This window comes from Dromaius novaehollandiae, chromosome 3 (assembly GCF_036370855.1).
Source record: "Dromaius novaehollandiae isolate bDroNov1 chromosome 3, bDroNov1.hap1, whole genome shotgun sequence".
Lineage (NCBI taxonomy): Eukaryota > Metazoa > Chordata > Aves > Casuariiformes > Dromaiidae > Dromaius > Dromaius novaehollandiae.
In genome coordinates, this window is record NC_088100.1 from 773,117 (window position 1) to 792,888 (window position 19,772).

The 19,772-nt window shown below is 66.3% G+C and overlaps 3 protein-coding genes across 11 annotated transcripts in view; 1 reads left to right on the forward strand and 2 right to left on the reverse strand.

The window, feature by feature from the left end:
• Positions 1-6,747, reverse strand: part of DNMT3A (DNA methyltransferase 3 alpha) — a 53,688-nt gene extending 46,941 nt beyond the window's left edge. For both annotated transcript variants that reach the window (XM_064508180.1, XM_064508179.1), the window contains exons 1-2: positions 6,603-6,747; positions 1,495-1,751 (exon numbers count right to left, since the gene is read on the reverse strand). In XM_064508180.1, coding sequence (XP_064364250.1) covers positions 1,495-1,563 — 69 coding nt within the window. In that variant the 5' untranslated portion in view covers positions 1,564-1,751; positions 6,603-6,747. The remainder of the gene's footprint in view (positions 1-1,494; positions 1,752-6,602) is intronic.
• HADHB (hydroxyacyl-CoA dehydrogenase trifunctional multienzyme complex subunit beta) overlaps positions 1-19,772 on the forward strand; it is a 644,785-nt gene that overhangs the window by 132,197 nt on the left and 492,816 nt on the right. The window lies entirely within an intron of this gene.
• The window catches only part of DTNB (dystrobrevin beta), a 211,304-nt gene continuing 205,474 nt past the window's right edge, over positions 13,943-19,772 (reverse strand). For all 8 annotated transcript variants that reach the window (XR_010388137.1, XR_010388136.1, XM_064508184.1 and 5 more), the window contains 2 exons: positions 19,504-19,539; positions 13,943-17,891 (listed from right to left, as the gene is read on the reverse strand). Coding sequence is in view for 6 of the 8 variants with exons in the window: in XM_064508184.1 (XP_064364254.1) it covers positions 19,535-19,539 (5 nt within the window). In the remaining 2 variants the exon portion in view is untranslated. The remainder of the gene's footprint in view (positions 17,892-19,503; positions 19,540-19,772) is intronic.

Below are 19,772 nucleotides of genomic sequence, written 5' to 3' on the forward strand. Positions count from 1 at the left end.
TGCAGCGATGCACGAGGTGCCCGTGCGATGCAGCGACGCATGAGCTGCGTGCGTGATGCAGCGATGCATGAGGTGCCTGCACGACGCATGAGGCACCGGCACGATGCAGCGATGCATGAGGCGCCTGCCCCATGCACGAGCCGCCTGCCCGATGCGCACGTCCCGTCTTCCTTCCCCTCCGCTCTCCTTGCCGCTCCACCAAACCCTGGCACCGGTGCCGCTCTGCATCCCGCCAGGCGCTCCTGCGCCGGGGCCCCTGCCCGCCCCCAGCACCGCGGCTCCTCCTGCCCCACAGCCAGCGGGCCGGGCCTGCGGCGGGCCCTCCCCAGCCCCCCGTGTGCTCGCGCCCCTCGGGCCTGCACGCTGCGCCCGCCGGGGCACGGGGACGCGCCTCGGCCCTGGGCACCGACAGACGCGTGTCCGCCCCACGCACACGGACACGGCTCTGCCCCGCGTGCACGGATGTGCCTCCGCCTGTTGCACACAGATACGCGTCTGCCTGTTGCACAGGGACCTGTGTCCACCTGGTGCATAAGGACATGCCTCGGCTGTGCACACAAACACGCGTCTGCCTGGTGCACACACACATGCCTTGGCCCTCTGCACACGGACATGCCTCCGCCTGTTGCACAAGGACACGCGTCTGCCTGTTGCACAGGGACACGCATCTGCCTGTTGCACATGCACATGTGTCCGCCTTGTGCATATGGACATGCCTCAGCCCTGCGCACACAGACATGCCTCCGCCTGTTGCACACGGACACGCATCTGCCTGTTGCACATGGACACACATCTGCCTGTAGCACAGGGACATGTCTCATGTGTCTGCCTGTTGCACAGGGACATGCGTCTGCCTGTTGCACAGGGACATGTCTCTGCCTGTTGCACATGCACACACGTCCGCCTGTTGCACACGGACATGCGTCCGCCTGTTGCACACGGACATGCATCAGCCCCATGCACAGGGACACGGCCGCACGCCTGCAGCACCGCGAGAGCAGCCCGGCACGCGGGAAGGGGCCCTGCCCCAGCCCGGCCCCCCCTTGGCCCCTCCGGCCCCCGGCAGCGGGGCAGCCCCCGCCGGCCCTCCCGGCCCTCCCGCCGCCGCCGCGGCGGAGGTAACAGCCGGTCTCGGCCCCTGCACCCCCTCCCCGCTCCCCCTCGGCCAGGAATAGCTCAATCCGCTCTAATCCCGGCCGGCAGCTCAGGGCTCCCCTCGCGCCGCCCCCCCCGGCAGCAGTGCTGCTGAGACCCGGCAGACTCGGTGCACCCGCCGCTGAGACCCGAGAACTCGGTGCACCCGCTGCTGAGACCCGACAACTCGGCGCACCCGCCGCTGAGACCTGGCAGACTCGGTGCACTCACTGCTGAGACCCGACAACTCGGTGCACCCGCCGCTGAGACCCGGCAACTCGCTGCACCTGCTGCTGAGACCCGGCAACTCGGTGCACCCGCCGCTGAGAGCTGACAACTCGCCGCACCCGCCGCCGTTACCTTGTGCGTGTCGAGCGCCTCGCGGTCCGGCGCGGGGCTGCTGGCGTCGAGGCTGCCGCTGGACGGCATGGCGCGGGGCGCGGCGGGACGGGGTTAAAAAAGAAAAATCCAGGGAAAAGCAGCCCCGCGGAGGCCGGCGGAGGGGAGGCGCTCCGCTGGGGGGGGGCAGCCCTCGCCCGCGCAGCCCCTGCGTCCGGGTGTCCGTGCGTCCGTCTGGGCGTCCGTGCGTCCGTCCCGCCGCCGCCTGCTCCTGCCACCTGCGAGGGAAGGGAGAGGGGGTGAGCGCCGGCCGCCCCGGCCCCCCCCCCCGGCACCGTTGCCATGGCAAACGCCGGCCGCGGCCGAGGATGCCGCCGCTGGCACCGCCGGCCGCTTCCAGAGCCTTCCAGCCCGGCACCTCCCCGCAGGTGCCGCGGCCCCCCCCGGCCCCCAACGCAGCCCCCGGGCCGCTCCCGGCAAACCCCGGCTCCAGACGCACTAAAAACAGCCAGGCCGCGCTCGGCACGCGGGAACGCGCCGGCGGTATCCCGCACCGGAGGGCCGGGGGGGCACAGTCCCGCGCGCCGGCACGGCATCGCCGCGAGCAGCTTACCTGCGGCGGCTGTACCGGGGCCTCCCCACCCAACACCCCCCCGGTTTTGCACGCACGCTTTGTGCACGCGCTTTTTGCACGCACGCTTTTTGCACGCACGCTTTCTGCATGCACTTTTTGCACGCCCTTTTTGCACGCACGCTTCTTGCACTTGCACGCTTCTCGGCCCGTCCTCGGGTGACCGCAGCCGCCGCGCTGCCCGCGGGAGGGTCGCCGCAGCCCTGGGGGGGGGGGACGCGCGAGGGACCCCGTCCAAGGCGCTCGCCCACGCCGCGCGCGGCGGTGGGCTCTTGCTGTCACCGCTTTGAGTCAGCGCCGCCCCCCGCGCCGGCAGCGCTCCGCGGCCCCCTCCCCAGCGCCGGCAGGGAGCCGGGGTGACTCAGAGGGGCCGGGAGCCGCGCCGTGAGTCACCGGCGCCCCCGCCGCCGCCCCGCGCGCGCCCTGACTCACCGCGGCCCCCCCGGCCGCCCCCCCGAGCGGCTGAGCCCCGCCGGCCCCCGGGACCCCCCAGCCGCCCCAGGCGACGCGCGGGGCCGGGGTCGAACCCACGGCGCGGCAGCCCCCGGCCCCGCTTTGCGGAGGGGACGGTGCAAAGCGCGGTGCGTCCCCCCCCCGTGGGGACGGCGGCGGGGCAGGATGGGACCGCGGCGGCAAGCGCGGCGGGGAGGGCGGCCGAAATCGGGCGCGAGTTTCTAATTGCGAGCGGCGTCGAGCACGGCACCGAAGGCAGCCGGGAGCTGCGGCTTCCCGCGGCGCGGGCGGCTCTTCCCGTGGCCCCGGGAGCCGGGAGCATCCCCATGGGACGCAGGGCCCAGGAGCATCCCCTGGGATGCAGGCCCCAGGAGCTGGGAGCATCCTGGCGGGATGCAGGGCCCAGGAGGCAGCACTACGGGATGCAGGGCCCAGGAGCCAGGAGCATCCCCGCGGGATGCAGGGCCTGGGAGCATTCCCACGGGATGCAGGGCCCGGGAGCCGGGAGCATCCCCATGGGACGCATGGCCGTGGCCCCGTGAGCATCCCAGTGGGATGCAGGGCCCAGGAGCTGGGAGCATCCCCGCAGGACGCAGGGCCCAGGAGCCGGGAGCATCCTGCGGGACGCAGGGCCCGGGAGCATCCCCGTGGGATGCAGGGCCGTGGCCCCGGGAGCTGGGAGCATCCTGGCAGGATGCAGGAGCCGGAAGCATTCCCGTGGGACGCAGGGCCCGGGAAGCAGTGCCGTGGGATGCAGGGCCCGGGAGCTGGGAGCATCCCGTGGGACGCGGGGCCTGGGAGCATCCCCGCGGGATGCAGGGCCCGGGAGCCTGGAGCATCCCTGCGGGGCCGCGGGAGCCGGGAGCATCCTGGCGGGACCCAGGGCCCGGGAGGCAGCGCCGCGGCCCCGCGCGCAGACGCACAGCCCTAAAACACCCAGGCGAAAGGGCAGCGGGAGCTGCGCCGTCCCCGCGCTCGCACCGACCGGCCCGGCGGGACCGTCCCAAACCCTCACGAACTCGGAGATTATTTAGGCAGCGCCGCCGCCGCCGCCAGCCCCCCGCGCCGCGCCGCGCACGGCCGCCCTCTATTTCCTCGAGGTGCTCTGGACATTTCGCTTTCACAAAAAGGCCCCGGCTAGGAAGTTTCGAGCTGACTCAGCACGGGAGGCTGCCGCACGCGCGGGGGGTTGCGGCGCGCGGGGAGGCCGGTGCCTCCGCTCGACCCCGGCCCCCGCGCTCGGCCCGGCCGCGCCGGCGGGTCGGGCGGTCCCGGCGTTCCCGGCGTTCCCGGCGTCCCGGCCGCCGCGCGCCCGGTGCGCCCGCCGCGGCGCGATCCAGCCGTGACGCCGGCGACGTCAGCCCGCGGGAAGAGGCGCGGAAAGAGGAACTGAGCGCAGGGGAGGATTTCATTCGCTCGCAGGTTCTCGCACACGCACGGGCGCGCGAGGGAGGGAAAAAAAGAGGGGGAAAAAAAAAAGAAAAAGGAAGAAAACGCCAAAGCGAGCCCCGCCGCCCCGAACCCGCCGCCCGGGAAGCCGCGGGGCGGCAGGGGGGCCGGCGCCGCTGCCCCTCCCTCCCCGCAGGGTCCGGGGGGGTCTGGGGGCTTGCGTGGGTGGGATTTTTTGGTGGTTTTTGCGACTGACCTGCTGCTTTTGGAAAGTTTAGGGTGGGGGACGCAGCGCGCCGGCCGACCTCAGCTCCCGGCACGGGCGGGCAGGACCCCCCCGGCGCCCCCTCCCCGGATTTTGTGCGCTGCCAGAGGGTCCCGCTGGATCCCGGCTCCGCTCCCCGGCGTTTCTGCAGGACAACATCCACTCCGGCGAGTTTCCCGCGGGAAAGCAGCTTCCCCGTCGCGCTGCCGCGGCCGAGCTCCCGCGCTGACCCCGGCGCAGCCGTGCTCCCCCGGCACGGCGAGTGCTCCGAGCCGAAAAGCAAGGCGGGAAAAAAAAAGGGAAAAGCGGGAGACCCGACCAGCGCTTGCAGTCCTCGCCCGCAGCCGGGAAGGCGCGAGCTGGCAGCGGTAGCACCGGCGATGGCCCGTGTCCCGGGGAAGGTGCCACGGCGGTGGGGATGCCCTGCATCCCGGGAAGGTGCCACAACCAGTGGGGATGCCCTGTATCCCATGGAAGTGGCCCGATGCCCCGTGTCCCGGGGAAGGGACCACAGTGCTGGGGATGCCCTGCATCCCAGCAAGATGCCATGGCCAGTGGGGATGCCCTGCATCCCGGGAAGATGCCACAACCAGTGGGGATGCCCTGTATCCCAGGAAGATGCCACAACCGGTGGGGATGCCCTGCATCCCAGGGAAGTGGCCTGATGTCCCCTGTCCCAGGGAAGGTGCCATGGCCAGTGGGGATGCCCTGCATCCCAGGGAAGTGGCCTGATGCCCTGCATCCTGGGGAAGGGACCACAATGCTGGGGATGCCCTGCATCCCAGGAAGATGCCACGGCCGGCAGGGATGCCCGGCACCCCAGGGAACTGGCTCGATGCCCCGTGTCCCAGAGAAGGTGCCATGGCAGTGGGGATGCCCTGCATCCCGGGAAGATGCCACAACCGGTGGGGATGCCCTGCACCCCAGGGAACTGGCTCGATGCCCCGTGTCCCAGGGAAGAGATCGCAGCCGGTGGGGATGCCCTGCATCCCGGGAAGATGCCATGGCCAGTGGGGATGCCCTGCACCCCAGGGAAGCGGCCCGATGCCCCATGTCCCAGGGAAGGTGCTGCGGCCGATGGCAATGCCCTGCATCCCGGGAAGATGCCATGGCCAGTGGGGATGCCCCGCACCCCGGGGAAGTGGCCTGATGCCCCGTGTCCCAGGGCAGGTGCTGCAGCTGGCGGCAATGCCCTGCATCCCAGGAAAGCGGCCCAATGCCCCCTGTCCCAGGGCAGGGACGACAGTGCTGGGGATGCCCTGCACCCCAGGAAGATGCCAAGGCAATGGGGATGCCCTGCTCCCCAGGGAAGTGGCCCGATGCCCCGTGTCCCAGGGAAGGGAGCACAGCAGTGGGGATGACCTGCATCTCAGGGAAGTGGCCTGATGTGCCCCGTCCCAGGGAAGGTGCCGCGGCCGGCGGCGATGCCCTGCACCCCAGGGAAGGGGCCTGATGCCCCGCGTCCCAGGAAAGGGAGCACAGCAGTGGGGGAAGTGGCCTGATGTGCCCCGTCCTAGGGAAGGTGCCGCGGCTGGCGGCGATGCCCTGCACCCCAGGAAGGTGCCGTGGCCGGTGGGGATGCCCCGCACCCCGGGGAAGGGGCCCGGTGCCCCGCGTCCCAGGAAAGGGACCGCGGCCGGCGGCGCTGCCCCGCGTCCCGGCGCAGGGCCCACGTCGGGCGGCGCTGCCCCGCGTCCCGGGCAGAGGGACCCGGCGGCGCGGCGCGGCGCGGCGGGGCAGGGAACGGGGCCGGGCCCGGGGCCCCGCGCTGCGGGGAGGCGGCGCGGCGCTGCCCCGCGGCCCGCGCGGGGGCCCGAGGCGGCGCCGCCGCCGCCGCCGCGTCCCGGAGCGGTCGGTCGGCGGCGGCGCCCCGGGGAGAGGCCGCGGCGGCGGCGGTGCCCTTCAGCAGCGCGGATGCGGCGCCGTCAAGGACACGTCCGCGCCGCGGCCCGCCGACCCCCGCCCGGGCCGGGCCCCCCCGCGCCGCCGCCCCGCCGGGCCCGGGGGCGCCGCCGCCGCACGGGGCGGGGGGGGAAGGGGGGGCGCTCCGTGCGCGGCGGCGGGAGGCGGAGGAGGAGGAGGAGGAGGAGGAGGAGGAGGAGGAGGAGGGTCATGCCAGGCTGCCATGTTTTCCTGCTCCGCCGCCGTGCCCTCCCTGCCAGCGGCGGGGGCGCGCGGAGCGGGGGCGGCCCGCCCCGTCGGGAGGCGCCGCCGAGCGCGCACGGCCCGGCGCGCTGCCGGGGGGGGGGGGGGCGGCCGCGGTGCCGGGGCGGGGGGGGGGATCGGTCCGGGCGCCGCGGGGCTCTGCCCGCCGTCGGGGGGCCGCGCCGCCGCCCCGGCGCGGGGGCGGCCGGGCAGGGCAGAGCGGGGCCGGGCCGCGGGCGCCGTTACCTGGGCCGGTGCGGGCCCGGCGCGCCGAGCCGAGCCGCCGCCGCCGCCGCTGCTGCGCCGCCCGGCGAGGCCTCCTCCCGCAGCGCCGCCGCCTCCACTGCAGCACCGACCGCCCGCCCCGCGCCGAGCCGCGCCGCGCCGCGCCGAGCCGCGCGCGCGGTCCTAGCGCCCGCACGCCGCCGCCGCCTCCACTGCAGCACCGCACCGCCCGCCCCGCGCCGCGCGGTCCTAGCGCCCGCCCGCCCGCCGCCGCCGCCGCCGCCGCTGCCGCTTCCACTGCAGCACCGCGCCGCCCGCTCCCGGCGCCCGCGCGGTCCTAGCGCCCGCACGCCGCCGACACTGCAGCACCGGGCCGCGCTGCCCGCCCCGCGCCGCGCCGCCCGGTCCTAGCGCCCGCCCCGTCCCAGCGCCCGCCCGGCCAGGCCTCCCCTGCAGCACCGGGCCGCGCCGCCCGCCCCGCGCCGCCCGGTCCTAGCGCCCGCCCACGGCCTCTGCTGCCGTGCCGTGCCGAGCCAAGCCACGCCGTGCCGTGCCAAGCCATGCCAGGCCAAGCCAAGCCAAGCCGTGCCAAACCAAGCCATGCCAGGCCAAGCCAAGCCGTGCTGGGCCATGCCAAACCAAGCTGCACCGTGTCAAGCCAAGCCAAACCATGGCGGGCCATGCCAAGCCATACCGTGCCAAACCAAGCCGCGCTGGGCCATGCCAAACCAAGATGCACTGTGCCAAGCCAAGCCAAGCCATGCCACGCCAAGCCGTGCCGGGCCACGCCAAGCCTTGCCGGGCCAAGCCAAGCCACACTGGGCCATGCCAAACCAAGCCATGCCATGCCAAGCCAAGCCAAGCTGTGCTATGCCAAGCCACACCGGGCCATGCCAAACCAAGCTGTGCCAAGCCAAGCCAAGCCAAGCCACGCCAAGCCACGCCAGGCCATGCCAAGCAGTGCCCATGCAGGCTGGGCCAAGCTGGGCCGTGCAGGGTGTGCCGTGCATGGCAGTGCCAAGCTGAGCAGTGCCGTGCCGTGCCGAGTCGGTGGAAAAGCCCTGAGCCAAGCAGCTCTGTGAGATATCGGGCCACGCCGTGCCGTGCCGTGCCGTGTGCACCTGCCCCGCACCTTGCACGGCGCATCCGCCGGCGCCCTGCCGCCGGGATGCACCCCGCGCTCTCCGCAGCGAGGCACTGCCCGCGCTGCACACCCCTGCCCTGCGCCGGGCACCCCGCGAGTGCCGGAGGAGCCCGGCGCGCGCTCGCGTTCGCAGGGGCACCCCAGGGCCCGCGCCTCCTCCGGGCGCGCTTTTCCTCCGAGGCGCTCGGGATGGAAACTCCTCGCGCGGCTCAAAGCCGGGTAACGGGCGTAAACGCGCCGTGAAGGCTCGGGGAGCAGGGGCTGAATAAGAGGCGTCATCAATTAGGATGGCGTTAAGTCTTGTGATTCGTAAACACGTGTGGGCTTTCTCAGGGGCTGATTCACAGCGGTGCAGCGCGGGCGGCACCGGGCAGCGGGCAGCGAGCAGCTCCCTCGCCGCCGGCTCCCCTGGCCAGGGCTCCTTGCAGCTTTTTTTGCAAATAGGCGCCAGTAATTTGCAGCGCTTTGCACCCCCCGGGGAGGGGGGGGTCACCCCGGAGCCCCTCGGTGCCCCGCGTCCCGCTCGCTCCCGGGGTGGGCGTCGGGCTCGTGCAGCGAGCGGGGAGCCCGGCTCGTGTTCGGTGCTGGAAGGCGCCTAGCGCACATGGGGGCACTGTAAAATAAGACATTAATTAATAATAATAATTAATGCGACGTTCCCCAGGCTTCGTGCAAACGCCAGCACGATCGCAGCCGCCGCGCACGCTCTGCCCCGGCCCCCCGGGCCCGGCCGCCGCGCTGCAGCAATCGCTGCCGTGCAAAGCCCACGCGCCGCCCGTCCGCATTTTGCATTTATTTCCCCCAAAAGCACGTGCGTCCTTCCCGGCCGGTGCCCGCCGCAGCGTGCCCGGGTTCGCCCCCGGCGCGGCTCCCGCCCGGCTCCCCGGGTCCACGCCGACCGCCGCTGCTCGGAAACGCGCTTCCTCGGGGGCTCCGGTTCTCACTTTGGCAGAAAATGGGAAGTGAAGGGCTTTTTTCTTTCCCCTCCGGATTGCTGCCGCTGTTTTTCTCGCGATTTCTGCGGAAGTTAATTTGGAGAGAAATAGGATTTTGCTCCCCGCGCACACAAGCGGCGTCATAAGGTGTTATCTGTTAATTGGGTGACGTTACCAGACGTGCGCTCGACACAAGGCGGGGGGGAAAAAAAGGCAAGTTTATTTAGAAATAATTGGCACTTTTAGCTCATTTACTAGAAGAAAGGAAGTGCCGTGGGCAGCGAGCCGGCCAGCAGCTTCGCCCCGCGGCGCGGAGGCGCGAGCAGCACTGCCACCCCCCCCGCCCCACTGCAGCTCTCGGTCAGGGGGTGACAAATAAAGGCCGTATTGAACATTTGCAACATGTGCAATATTGCAATATTTTTGGAAAACGAGCCGGGTTTGGGCCCCAGCCCCAGCGGCAGGTCGGGGCCCGGGCGGCCCCGGGGCAGCACAGCTGGCGCACAGCTGGTCCCGGGGTGCTGGTGCCGCCGGGGTGGTCGGACGCTTTCCGTCCAGGCGGCTCCCGGCCCGGCAGAAGGCTTCGCCCCGTGCTCCCGCTGCTGCTGCTGGCAGCTTTCGGGATGGAAAACACGGCTCTTCAGAAAAACGCAACTTTTTTCTGTTCTGACTCCCTTTATTTAAAAGGAAAAGTCGATGGGAAAAGCATTCGCTGGGTTTTCCCGCTGCTTCCCGTCGAGCTGCAGCGCAGGGGCTGATGTAGGATGGGCTCCGGCGGCGTGGGGCATCCCGCACCGGGAACGCCGCGGGAAGGAGCATCGCGGGAATGCCATAGGAAGGAGCATCGCGGGAATGCTGCGGGAACACCGCAGGACGGAGCATCATGGGATGGAGCATTGCGGGAACAACGTGGGAATGCTGCGGGAAAAAGCATCGCGGGAACGCCACGGGAAGACTGTGGGAAGGAACATCGCGGGATGGAGCATCGTGGGAACGCCATGGGAACGCCGCGGGAAGGAGCGTCCCGGCATTTCGCGGCGGTCGCAGCCCGGGGAGAGCAGCCCGGGGTGGGCGGGCGGGCGCTGGAGCGTGCCGCGTCTCGAGGCAGCGCGGGTGCCCACGGGCCAACGCGCACATCCTGCCGCCGCCCTCCGAAAGCGCCGGGGGCAGGAAGCCGCGGCGGGGGCTGCCGGGCCGGGGGCTGCATGGCTGCACGGGCGCTGCAGGGCTGCACCGGGGGCTGCACCGGGGGCTGCAGGGCTGGGGGCTGCAGGGCTGCACTGGGGGCTGCAGGGCTGCGCTGGGGGCTCCCGCTCCCGGGCGAGCAGCTCCATTTGGGCTAATGGGGGCAATTACCCCCCTCTAAATCTCCCGGTGACAGCGGGGGTCAGGGCTGGCGGCAGGAGGGCAGCAGGCTCCTGCGAGGAGTATCCGAAGCGCCGTAAATCTCCGGCCCCGCCGGTGGTGCAGCGCCGGGAGCGAGCCGGGACAAGCCGGGATGAGCCAAGCCGAGCCGCCAGCACCCTCCGCAGCCAGGTGCCGGGTTGTCACCGTTGTTTATGGCCTGCAGCGGTGCTGGCCGGGCGTTAACGGCCCCGCTGCAGGTGTGGGAGGAGGCGGCGGGGCAGGAGGCTGGTGCCAGCTTGGCTGGGTGGCGGGTGTATCCCGCTGTGCACCTGGAGGGTGACGGCACGCCGCCGCTTCCCCTCGCCCGCCCGGCGCATCGCAGCCCGAGCCGAGCCGGAGCCTGTGCCCTGCCCCAGCGCCGCGCCGTGCCGATGCGCCCGCCGCCCTCTCCCACCCAATGCACCGATGCACCCGCCGCCCTCTCCCACGCGGTGCACTGATGCATCCGCTGCTCTCTCGCACCCACTGCCCTGACACACCTGCTGCCTTTTTCCACCCGCTGCACCAGTGCACCCGCCACCCTCTCCCACGTGGTGCACCCACCACCCTCGCACCCAGTGCACCGATGCACCCGCCGCCCTCTCCTGCCCAATGCACCCGCTGCCCTCTCCCACCCAATGCACTGATGCACCCACCACCCTCTCCCACACAGTGCCCGCTCTGTGCCGGTGTGGAGGGCACGATCCCAGCCCCGATGCCGTGCGGGGTGCGTGCCATGCCATGCCGGCCCGTCCAGGGCACGGGCTGCCGGGAGCAGCATGGGCACGTGGCCGGCGGTGCGGGTGGCCCCGCGCCATGCAGCAGCGCAGCCGACACCAGCCGCCTCTGCGCATCCGTCCCGCCCGGCAGCCTGTCCCCGTCCCGTCCCCACTTTGCAGGGCGGCTGCCTCCGGGGTTCGGGTGCAGGGACCGGTGTTGCTGGTCTCCCCGAGAGGCTGGGAGCCAAATGCAGACAGTGACACCGGGCAGCAGCAGAGCCAGAGCCACCGCGAGCGCCTACATCTCGCCTGCACCGCGGTGGCAACAGGGCCACGGCTCCCTTGCGGTGCTGTTCTTGCCACGGCCCTTTTCCCTCGGTTTAAAGCCTTTTCCATGGCTCCCCCCCGTTCCCAGGGTCCGAGTCCCCATCTGCAGCTGTCGCCGCACCAGGATTTATTATCCCGACAGCGGCTCTGCCTCCATCTTCCCCCTGGTTTCCTCCCCCTCGGTCCCGAGCAGCGAGGCTGCAGCGAGGTGCACGGAGCTGTGGCTGCATCCAGAGATTTTCCACAGGGAGCTGGGCCAGGCCATTCCCCGCCGCGTGCCCGGGAGCACCGATGTGGCCTGGGCGCCTCGTCTGCCGCTTCGGGACGGCGAAGGCTGCAAACGCCGGGCCCTGCACCTGCTTTGCGCGGGCATTTGCACCCACCGTGGTGCCGCTGCTTTTTTGCACCGCAGGGCACGATCCATCCCGCGGCGTCCGGCGGTGCCGGGCCGGGGGGAAGCGAGCGGGGCCGGCGGTGCCCCCGCGGCCCCCTCGCCCCGATCCCCCGCGGCCGGCAGCCCCGCGTGCGCCTGACCTTGTTTCCGCGGCGGATGCCTCGGCGTTATGTAATTGCTGCTGAATTTCTGAATAAACATTCGGGGGAAATATCTGCCGACGCGCGCTGCCGCCTCAGCCAGCGCTGCACCGAGACGGCCCGGCCGCTGCTGCCGGCACCCTGACCGCAGGGGCCCGGGGGCTGCAGGGGGGCTGCCCCCCATGCTCGCTGCAGCCCTGCGCCCCCCAGGTCCCAGCAAGGAGGGTCCCGAGCAGCCCAAAATGCACCGGCAGCGCGGGTGGCACAGGGCACGTGGCGGTGGCCTGTCCCCGAAGGCAGGGATGGGGACCGGGCAGGAGTGAGCTCGGCTCAACATGTGCACCTGTGTGCGTGCATGCACGCGTGCATGTGCGTGTCACAGGGCAGTGCATGCACGTGCCTGTGTCTGCATGCGTGTGCATGCGCGTGAGATGCAGGGCAGTGTGTGCATGCGTGCAACAGCTCTGTGCGTGTAACGTGTGTGTGTCAGGGCAGTGCGTGTGTGCGTGCGCGTGTAACATGGCACGGCATGCGTGTGCATTCACGTGCATGCGTGTGCATGCGTGTGCGAGCTGCTGCTCGCGTGTAGCAGCTGTGCGTGCGTGTGGGAGACACGTGTGCGGTGAGTCAGCGCCTGCGCCCGTGCGGGGATGCTGATGCGCGGGGCCGCGGGACCGCCGGGAACCGGCTTCTGGATGATATCAAACGCAACATCAAAGCCGGCTGGCTCGCCTTCGCCTTCGCCTTTCCTCTTTCCATAATTCACTTAGGTGTTTCCATGACGTCTCTGGAGCTGCGCGCGAGCGCGAGCAGCCGCTGCCGGCAGCCGGGGGGGCTCTGCCTGCCCGCGGAGATGGGCAAGGCTGCGGCCCCCCGCGCTGCGTGCCTGCGCCCAGCCGGGCTGCGCCGAGCTGCACCGAGCCAGGCTGTACTGAGCTGTGCCAAGCTGCACTGAGCCAAGCTGTGCTGAGCCATGCATAGCCATGCCGAGCTGCACCGAGCCAGGCTGGGCTGAGCTGTGCTGAGCTGCACTGAGCTGGGCTGTGCCAAGCTGTGCTGAGCTGCACTGAGCCGGGCTGTGCTGAGCCATGCACAGCCATGCCAAGCTGCACCAAGCCAGGCTGAGCTGCACCAAGCCATGCTGTGCCAAGCCATGCTAAGCTGCAGTGAGCTGTGCCACGCCGAGCCGTGCCAAGCTGCGCTGAGCTGAGTTGCACCGAGCTGGGCTGTGCTGAGCCATGCCGAGCTGTGCCAAGCTGCACTGAGCCAGGCTGTGCTAAGCTGTGTCTAGCTGCACCGAGCCGGGCTGTGCTGGGCCGTGCCAAGCCATGCCAAGCTGCGCTGAGCCATGTTGAGCTGTGCCAAGCTGCACCGAGCCGGGCTGTGCTGAGCCATGCTGAGCCGTGCCAAGCTGCGCTGAGCTGCACCGAGCCATGCTGTGCCGAGCCAGGCTGCAATGCACCGAGCTGGGCCCTGCCGCGCTGCGGGCGGGCGGGCGGCAGGTGCCGGGGACGTTGGCAGGTGCCCGCGGCCCCGGGGGCCGTGCCAGCACCGGTGCCCCCGCCGCGCCCCGCGCCCCTCCCGCTGTGTTTGCCCTGCGACGCGGCGCCGATAACCCCGGCGGGCGCCCGGGCCTCCCTCATCAATCATTAATGCTGCGCAGGGAGGAGGAGGAGGAGGCCCGGGGGAGGAAGGGCCCCGCGCTGCATCACGGCTCGCGGTGGTGGAGGAATTGATTTTTTCGGAGCCGGGGCGGCTGACGCAGCCCGGGGCTGCTGCGCGGTGCAGCCGGTGCGCAGGCCTGCAGCCACCCCCAGCACCCAAGTCCACACACAGCACCTGTGTCCATGCATAGCACCTTCATCCAGACTCAGCACCTTCATCCATGCACGGCACCCACCTCCATGCCCAGCACCCATGTCCATGCACAGCACCCGCATCCATGCACAGCACCTATACACCCCCCCCCCCACCCATGCCCATGCCCAGCACCCACCTCCACATCCAGCACCCACGTCTCCCCTCAGGGGGCCCGGGGCAGGCGGGGGACCTGTCCCAGCTGCCTCCGGTGGCAGTGGGGACCCTCGGGGACCCCCGGTCTGTGACAGTCCCTGGGGAGGTGCCCTGCACCGTGGCAGCCTGGGGCCGGGGTGCCCTGTGCGGGTTTCGGGGTGCTCAGCCCCCCTCCCGGAGCCCCCCGCACCCCTTCCCAGCCGCGCTGGTCTGCAGCAGCGACTTCCCATCGAAACCGTTTCCCTCGCTCGTGTCCGGCTCCTCCGCTCTTCCCTTTCACGTGCTCAGCAGCCAAGACGCCCCGGAGGGATAAGACGAATTTATTGAATATTTGGCAGATGACAGAACATGGCTTCCAGTTTACAGCTTTGCATCAGACGCGGTGCCGACGCCGACAGGGGCTCGAGCGGCGTTCGGTTGTGAAGCGCTCACGCGGACGCCCGCACCCGCTGCCGAATGCACCCGGGGTCGCACATGCACACGCGTGCACACGCGTGCACACATGTGCACACGTATGCACACACGCGACGCCCGGTTTCCCCGGCCAGGAGCCTTTGGCAACTGCAAAAAATCCCCAAACACACAGCCAGGCGCAGCCGTTTGCAACGCGCCCGCTCGGAAATGGCCGTTCCCACCCTGAAAGCAGGATAAACCCCATGGAAAAACACGGCCGAGCGGAGGAAGGAGGCGGTTTCACAAAAAAAACGCATTTTAAGCATTTCTGGTGTGCTAATATGCATTTTGGGTCTACATTCGTAATCAAAGCACACGTCCCCGGGATTTTCCTTCTAGCGGGCACTCGCCCCCCGGCCTCGCCGCCCTTCGCTCGCCACCGTTCCTACTGCAGTCTGACCAAAATTAACCATTGCAAAAAAAAAAGAAAGCAAATTTGAAAGGAAGGCGGCTAGCTGGGGTTGTTGTTTTTTTTACGGGCAGCTTCCCGGTGCCGCGGGGGAGAGGTGACCCTGTGGGAGCCGGGCAGGGATGCCGAATGCAGCAGCTCCGGCTGAGCGCGGCACCGGGCGCACGGGACACGCTCTCTGCCTTGCACTCACCCCCACACGCATGCACACACATGCACATGCATTGCACACGCACGCACATGCATGCACACACATGCACTGCACACGCATTGCACACTCCACGGGCGCCCTGCCGTGCTCCTCCCGGGGGCTTAAGGCGATTGCTCCAAAGGCAAACAACAGCTCATAAGCAGTTTCCAAAATTAACCAGAAGCAAGCGAGGGGCTGTTTTTTTCCCCCTGCACAATGTCACGGCATGTCACCAAAGGAAGGGCCTGGGTGACGTGCACCAGCGTCTCCTCCGCCCAAGGCGGCCGGCCGAGGGGGACAGCTGCACCAACGCTCCCCAGCTCCTCTCCTCCCTGCTGCTCCTTGCAAGGTGCGTTTTAATTACCAGATGCATTTTAATTGCAAGGTGCGTTTTACTTGCAAGGTGCATTTTACTTGCAAGGTGCCCGTGGGAAAGGGCTCTGCAAGCCACGCCGGCGTGAGGGTGGCGCAGATTTGTTCTGCTCCAGCGACAGCCCGTTAAAATCACGCCATCCTCCCAGTACAAGCCGACGAGCTGGGCTTAGGGGGTAGCTCGACACCAACCCGCAGGCCCCATCATTACAGTAACACAAAGCATCTGCTGAACCGCTTTGCGGGCTGAAATAAATGGCACGGTGGGTGAGGTAATGCAGAGCCATGGCGTGTGGGGTCACGTTTAACACACACCCCCCGTATCCCGGCGGCGTCTGTAAAAACCCCATGGATCCCATCAAGTTTTATGGACGAAGAGCAGATGCCGGGCGCTCTGCAGAAGGGAGAGCTTCCGCCGCGCCGGGGGACCTGCCGCTTTGCTCAAGGGCCCTCGGTGGGAACGGAGCCACGGCGAGCACGAGCCGCAGACCTCAGCGGGACGAAGCCCTGAGCGACCTGCTCCAGCAGAGCCCTGCTCTGCCCGGGGGGCCGGACAGGCACCTCCTGAGCATCCTTCCCGCCTGCATCGCCCTGCGGATTGGGGACACCCTCCCTGGACCACACCGATGCCTCCTCCCCTCCCAAGGGTGTTTCCATCACATCTCCTGCCTCTGAACACCAGGTCAACCGTACGGGTGACAGTGGAGGTGGGGACCTGCTGCAGACCCTGTGCTGTTGGCCATCGCGTTTGAGCAGCTCTATCTTGACCTATCTGAGACGGAGCTGGACCACAGGGACGTGCATCTGCCTCCAGCAGCAGTGGTGGAGGTGACACTCGCGGGAGGAGGTTCGGCCTCATGTTGGGAGAATGGTGGTAGCAAAAGCGAGAAGGGAAAGTAACAGGGTGAGTAATAACAGAAAAGAGGAGCAAATGCAACGCTTCGCTGTGAATCTGGGTTTTGGGCCACGCTGTGCTGTTCCTGACGGCTCCAGAAGATGTGTCCATGCCCTCGCGCCAGGCCTGATCCCGGTCCGGGCAGTCAGGGACACCAGGCCCTGGCACCCCTCAGGTACCCCCGTCCTTCTGCACCTCCACGTGGGAACGGGAGGAGGGGAAGACTTCCAGCTCACCACGTCACGTACCGCCCGCGCTCTCCTAGCACCCACCGAGTCCTGCTCCGCTTCAGACTCACGGCCTGCTGCACGGACGCTCTCACGAGCTTCGGCTTCGCTTACAGACATCAAACCCTGGAGGACATCTGCGGCCAGCCTCGGGGGCACCCGGCTGGGAAACCCGCGGGGCCGCCACGACCGTACGGGAAAGGACCCAACGGTTGCACAGACCCAACACCTCCAAGCGCCGACGGTCTTCTTCACTGCACCAGCAGGTCCCTGAGCACGGCCATGAGCAAAACACTCTCAAGTGCGTCCTGAACGCTCTCTTAAGCATCCCAAAACACGCTCATCCTGGATCCGCACAGCCACAACCAAGGGAGCTGCTGGTACTAATTCAGCTGATTCAACTGAAAGTCTACCAAGACGACCACGAAACCGTCCAAGTCCCCACAAGTGCACTGCGTTTGGCAGCCCAAAGCTAACACGCTGATCCAGGTTATCATCACTTCTCTCTCCTTCTTGACAGCTCATTCACAATATTTATATTCGACTAAATCTGTGGCCACCATGTATGTTTATTTTTTCTCTCCCAAAGGGCTGTAGGTACCTAACGAGCACTTTCCGCCAAGAACCAATGCAGCATATCGGTTCAGACAGGAAGAAAAGCTGAGAGTTGGTTTCAGGGTTTATCACTCCTTTCCATTCATCACCCTTGATAAATATTTATAGATGCATTAGGGCACTCAGCTTCTTCCACTAAAAATAACATTCCTAAGCACCAAGAAAAAAAAAGTCACTAGTGATTGGAACTGATTACAATGTTTTCTAAATAGCTATAAAACTGGAGCCTAGCAAGGACCCAGAGTGGTGAGCTTCTAACCTCAGACTACACAACTTTTTTATTTCTCTGAATTTTAAACAAAACCGAACGTGACTCTCGAAAATGAATGCACGGATGCTAAGCTAAGCCTAGCAGTGGCCGTCCCTGAATTCCCTGCTTGCAGAGGGAAGTTTTTTAACAGTCTGAAGAGAAGTGTAGAGGCAGGAACCCCCAGGAGGCATCCACCCAGGCTTCGCGGCCCGTAATTACGGCTGCTCCTCCTCTCGTGATGCATTCCTCTACCCTTGACATGCCCTGTCATTTACTCTCTGAATGACACGCAACATCAAACACTATGGCAACCAAACAGTAATAGACAGCGTGGTATTTTTAGAAGGTGTGCTCTTTTCGAAGGATCTGTACTCATAACGCCCTTTGCATTACACGCACAAAAACGCAGAAGGGTCTAACGCCGGTTTTTCATGCATACCGAGGGTCAGGAGCCAGGAGGAAACCACCAGCGTGTGATGCGATCATGACACCATTTGGTAGGAAATTAAAAAAAAAAGACCGGTGCGCTTTACACGAGCTGGGAGTGTTATCTTTCCTCTTGGTTTTAACCTCCCATAAGTTGCTGAGTCCGATGGGGCCTTGTCGGATCACCGTTAGTAAACACATTTAGGAAAATAGTACATGCAATAACCTAAGAGGCGGACGCCCGCAGAGAAAGCCCTCCAGCCGGCGAGGAGCGGGCTGCGTCTATCGGCAGGTGGTTGCGATCTGTCACGGTTGCACGATGGTGGATGGATCGGCGGAGACGTGCCTCTTCCCAAGGCCGCGGAGACGTTTTTCCGAACACGAGCTCGCTGCGCGCCCCTGCGTGCCTGCGCCGCTGCAAACACAACGCGCGGTGAGCGACGGGACCCGCCGAGCCGGGGCCTCCCGAACCTCCCGGCTGGCACCGAGATTCCCGGTGCGGTGCCAATTCCCACCGCGGTTGGGCTTGTCCAGGAGGAGCGAGGTCCAGGAGGACGTATGGTGGTCATCCACCCAAGGTCCTTTGCAAAGGAGAAAACCAGGGCGGGCATCCCGGGAGAAGCGCTGCCCTTTCGAGGTGGTTAGAAAGGGGGTTTCTTTCACAGACTTGCCTTTTTTTGACTTTCTGGAGCATAAAGAAACCCTGACACAAGTTTCTCTCTCGTATTTCTTCAGTTGTCTCTAATTTAGTGCTCATTGGGTCCAGCCCTCGCCTTTGGTGGAGGCTCTGCTGGACTTTTCGGAGGACACTGAGCTTCTCATCTTCAAACCAGTGGTTCAGGGGCGAACGCTGTCAAAGACCCCCTTTTCTCCAAACTCTTATCTGGCCATTAGCGCTAAAGGGATGTTAACAGAAAGCCACACATAGCCAGTGCAAACAGCTCTCCGGGGCTACCTTCGTCCCTAATGGTATAATTTTACTCCTTCTTGAGTTACCAGATTGTTTCCCAGCCTGGGCAAGACTTGAATTTCGTATGTAAAAACTCTCAAACCACTCTCAGGTTATCTCCGTCCATCAGCGAAGTGGCAGGGAGGCAGAAAGGGCAAAAGCCCTGGTTTTCTCCTTTGCAAATCACCTTTAGAGGACGACTGTGCCAGTTTTATCACGGAAAATTGTGTTTTACATATATCACGGCTAATGAATCTGGCTCACTATTGACTTGGTAACCGGTAATTTAAAGAGGAAAGTCTGTTTCTCCTGTCCGGTTTCTACAACTAACCAATCTACTGACTTCAAGTGCAATAGAAAAAAACCTTGAAAGAACGGTCCTCTCGCTCCCGCTCCCTTTCTGGCTAATTCAGCGTGTGCCTATGCTGTGTTTTTCGACCACACGGACCCTCCCTCGTCCCGTTGGAAATGGTGAAAGATCACCATTGTGGCTACGACAAATATCATGCGAGCGGATCAAAGCGCGGAAACCCGAGCCAGCGCCCTCCTACGGGCTTTTCCCACGGGCACCGATAGGGATCTCGCTCGGGTTCCTCGGCCGCATTGTCACCGCGGGGCTGCCGCTTTCTCCGCTAACCCCGTCCCATGCTCTCCCACCACCTGTTTGTCTGTCCATCTGCTGTGCCTTATTATAACTTAAGCTGCAGGCTCTTTAAGGGTAGAGATTGTATTTTTAGTACATCTGGATAGTGTCCATCACAATAGGGTCCTATTTCCCGACTGAGGCCTCTCGGTAGAAAAGTAACGCTTATAAAACGAGCGATAACATTGGAAATGCCATTCTCACCGAAGTGAGTGATGTGTCCCCACCGACCGCAATAGCAGAATCGGGTCTTCATAACTCAACGCTATTTTGAAAGCTTGTGGAGGAAGTGACAGGCAGGGAATGTCCCTCATCTCGCACACAAATAGAAAGGACGCTGGCAGCAGGCTACCCGGCACCCGGTCATACGCGTTACAGCGACGGGTACCGAGGAGGGCTGCTGTAAACGTGAAGAAAGAAGATACCCATACTTACTTGAACTACTGTACAGTCTGTGGTCTTCTATCTAACCTGTAATATAGGGGAAAAGAAAGATTTATGAAGTAGGTAATTTTGTTTCTTGTAAAATCAAAAATCTAACCCCCCCATGTCTTATTGCTCTAATGAGTACCTCTCTTTTCAGGACTGCAAACAGCTTTACAGGCATTTGGATAAATCTCAAGTCCGAGAGATACAAGGTAGATTAAAGAAGAGTTCCTCACCATACATGATCACAGGATTATAGAATAGTTGAGGTGGGAAGG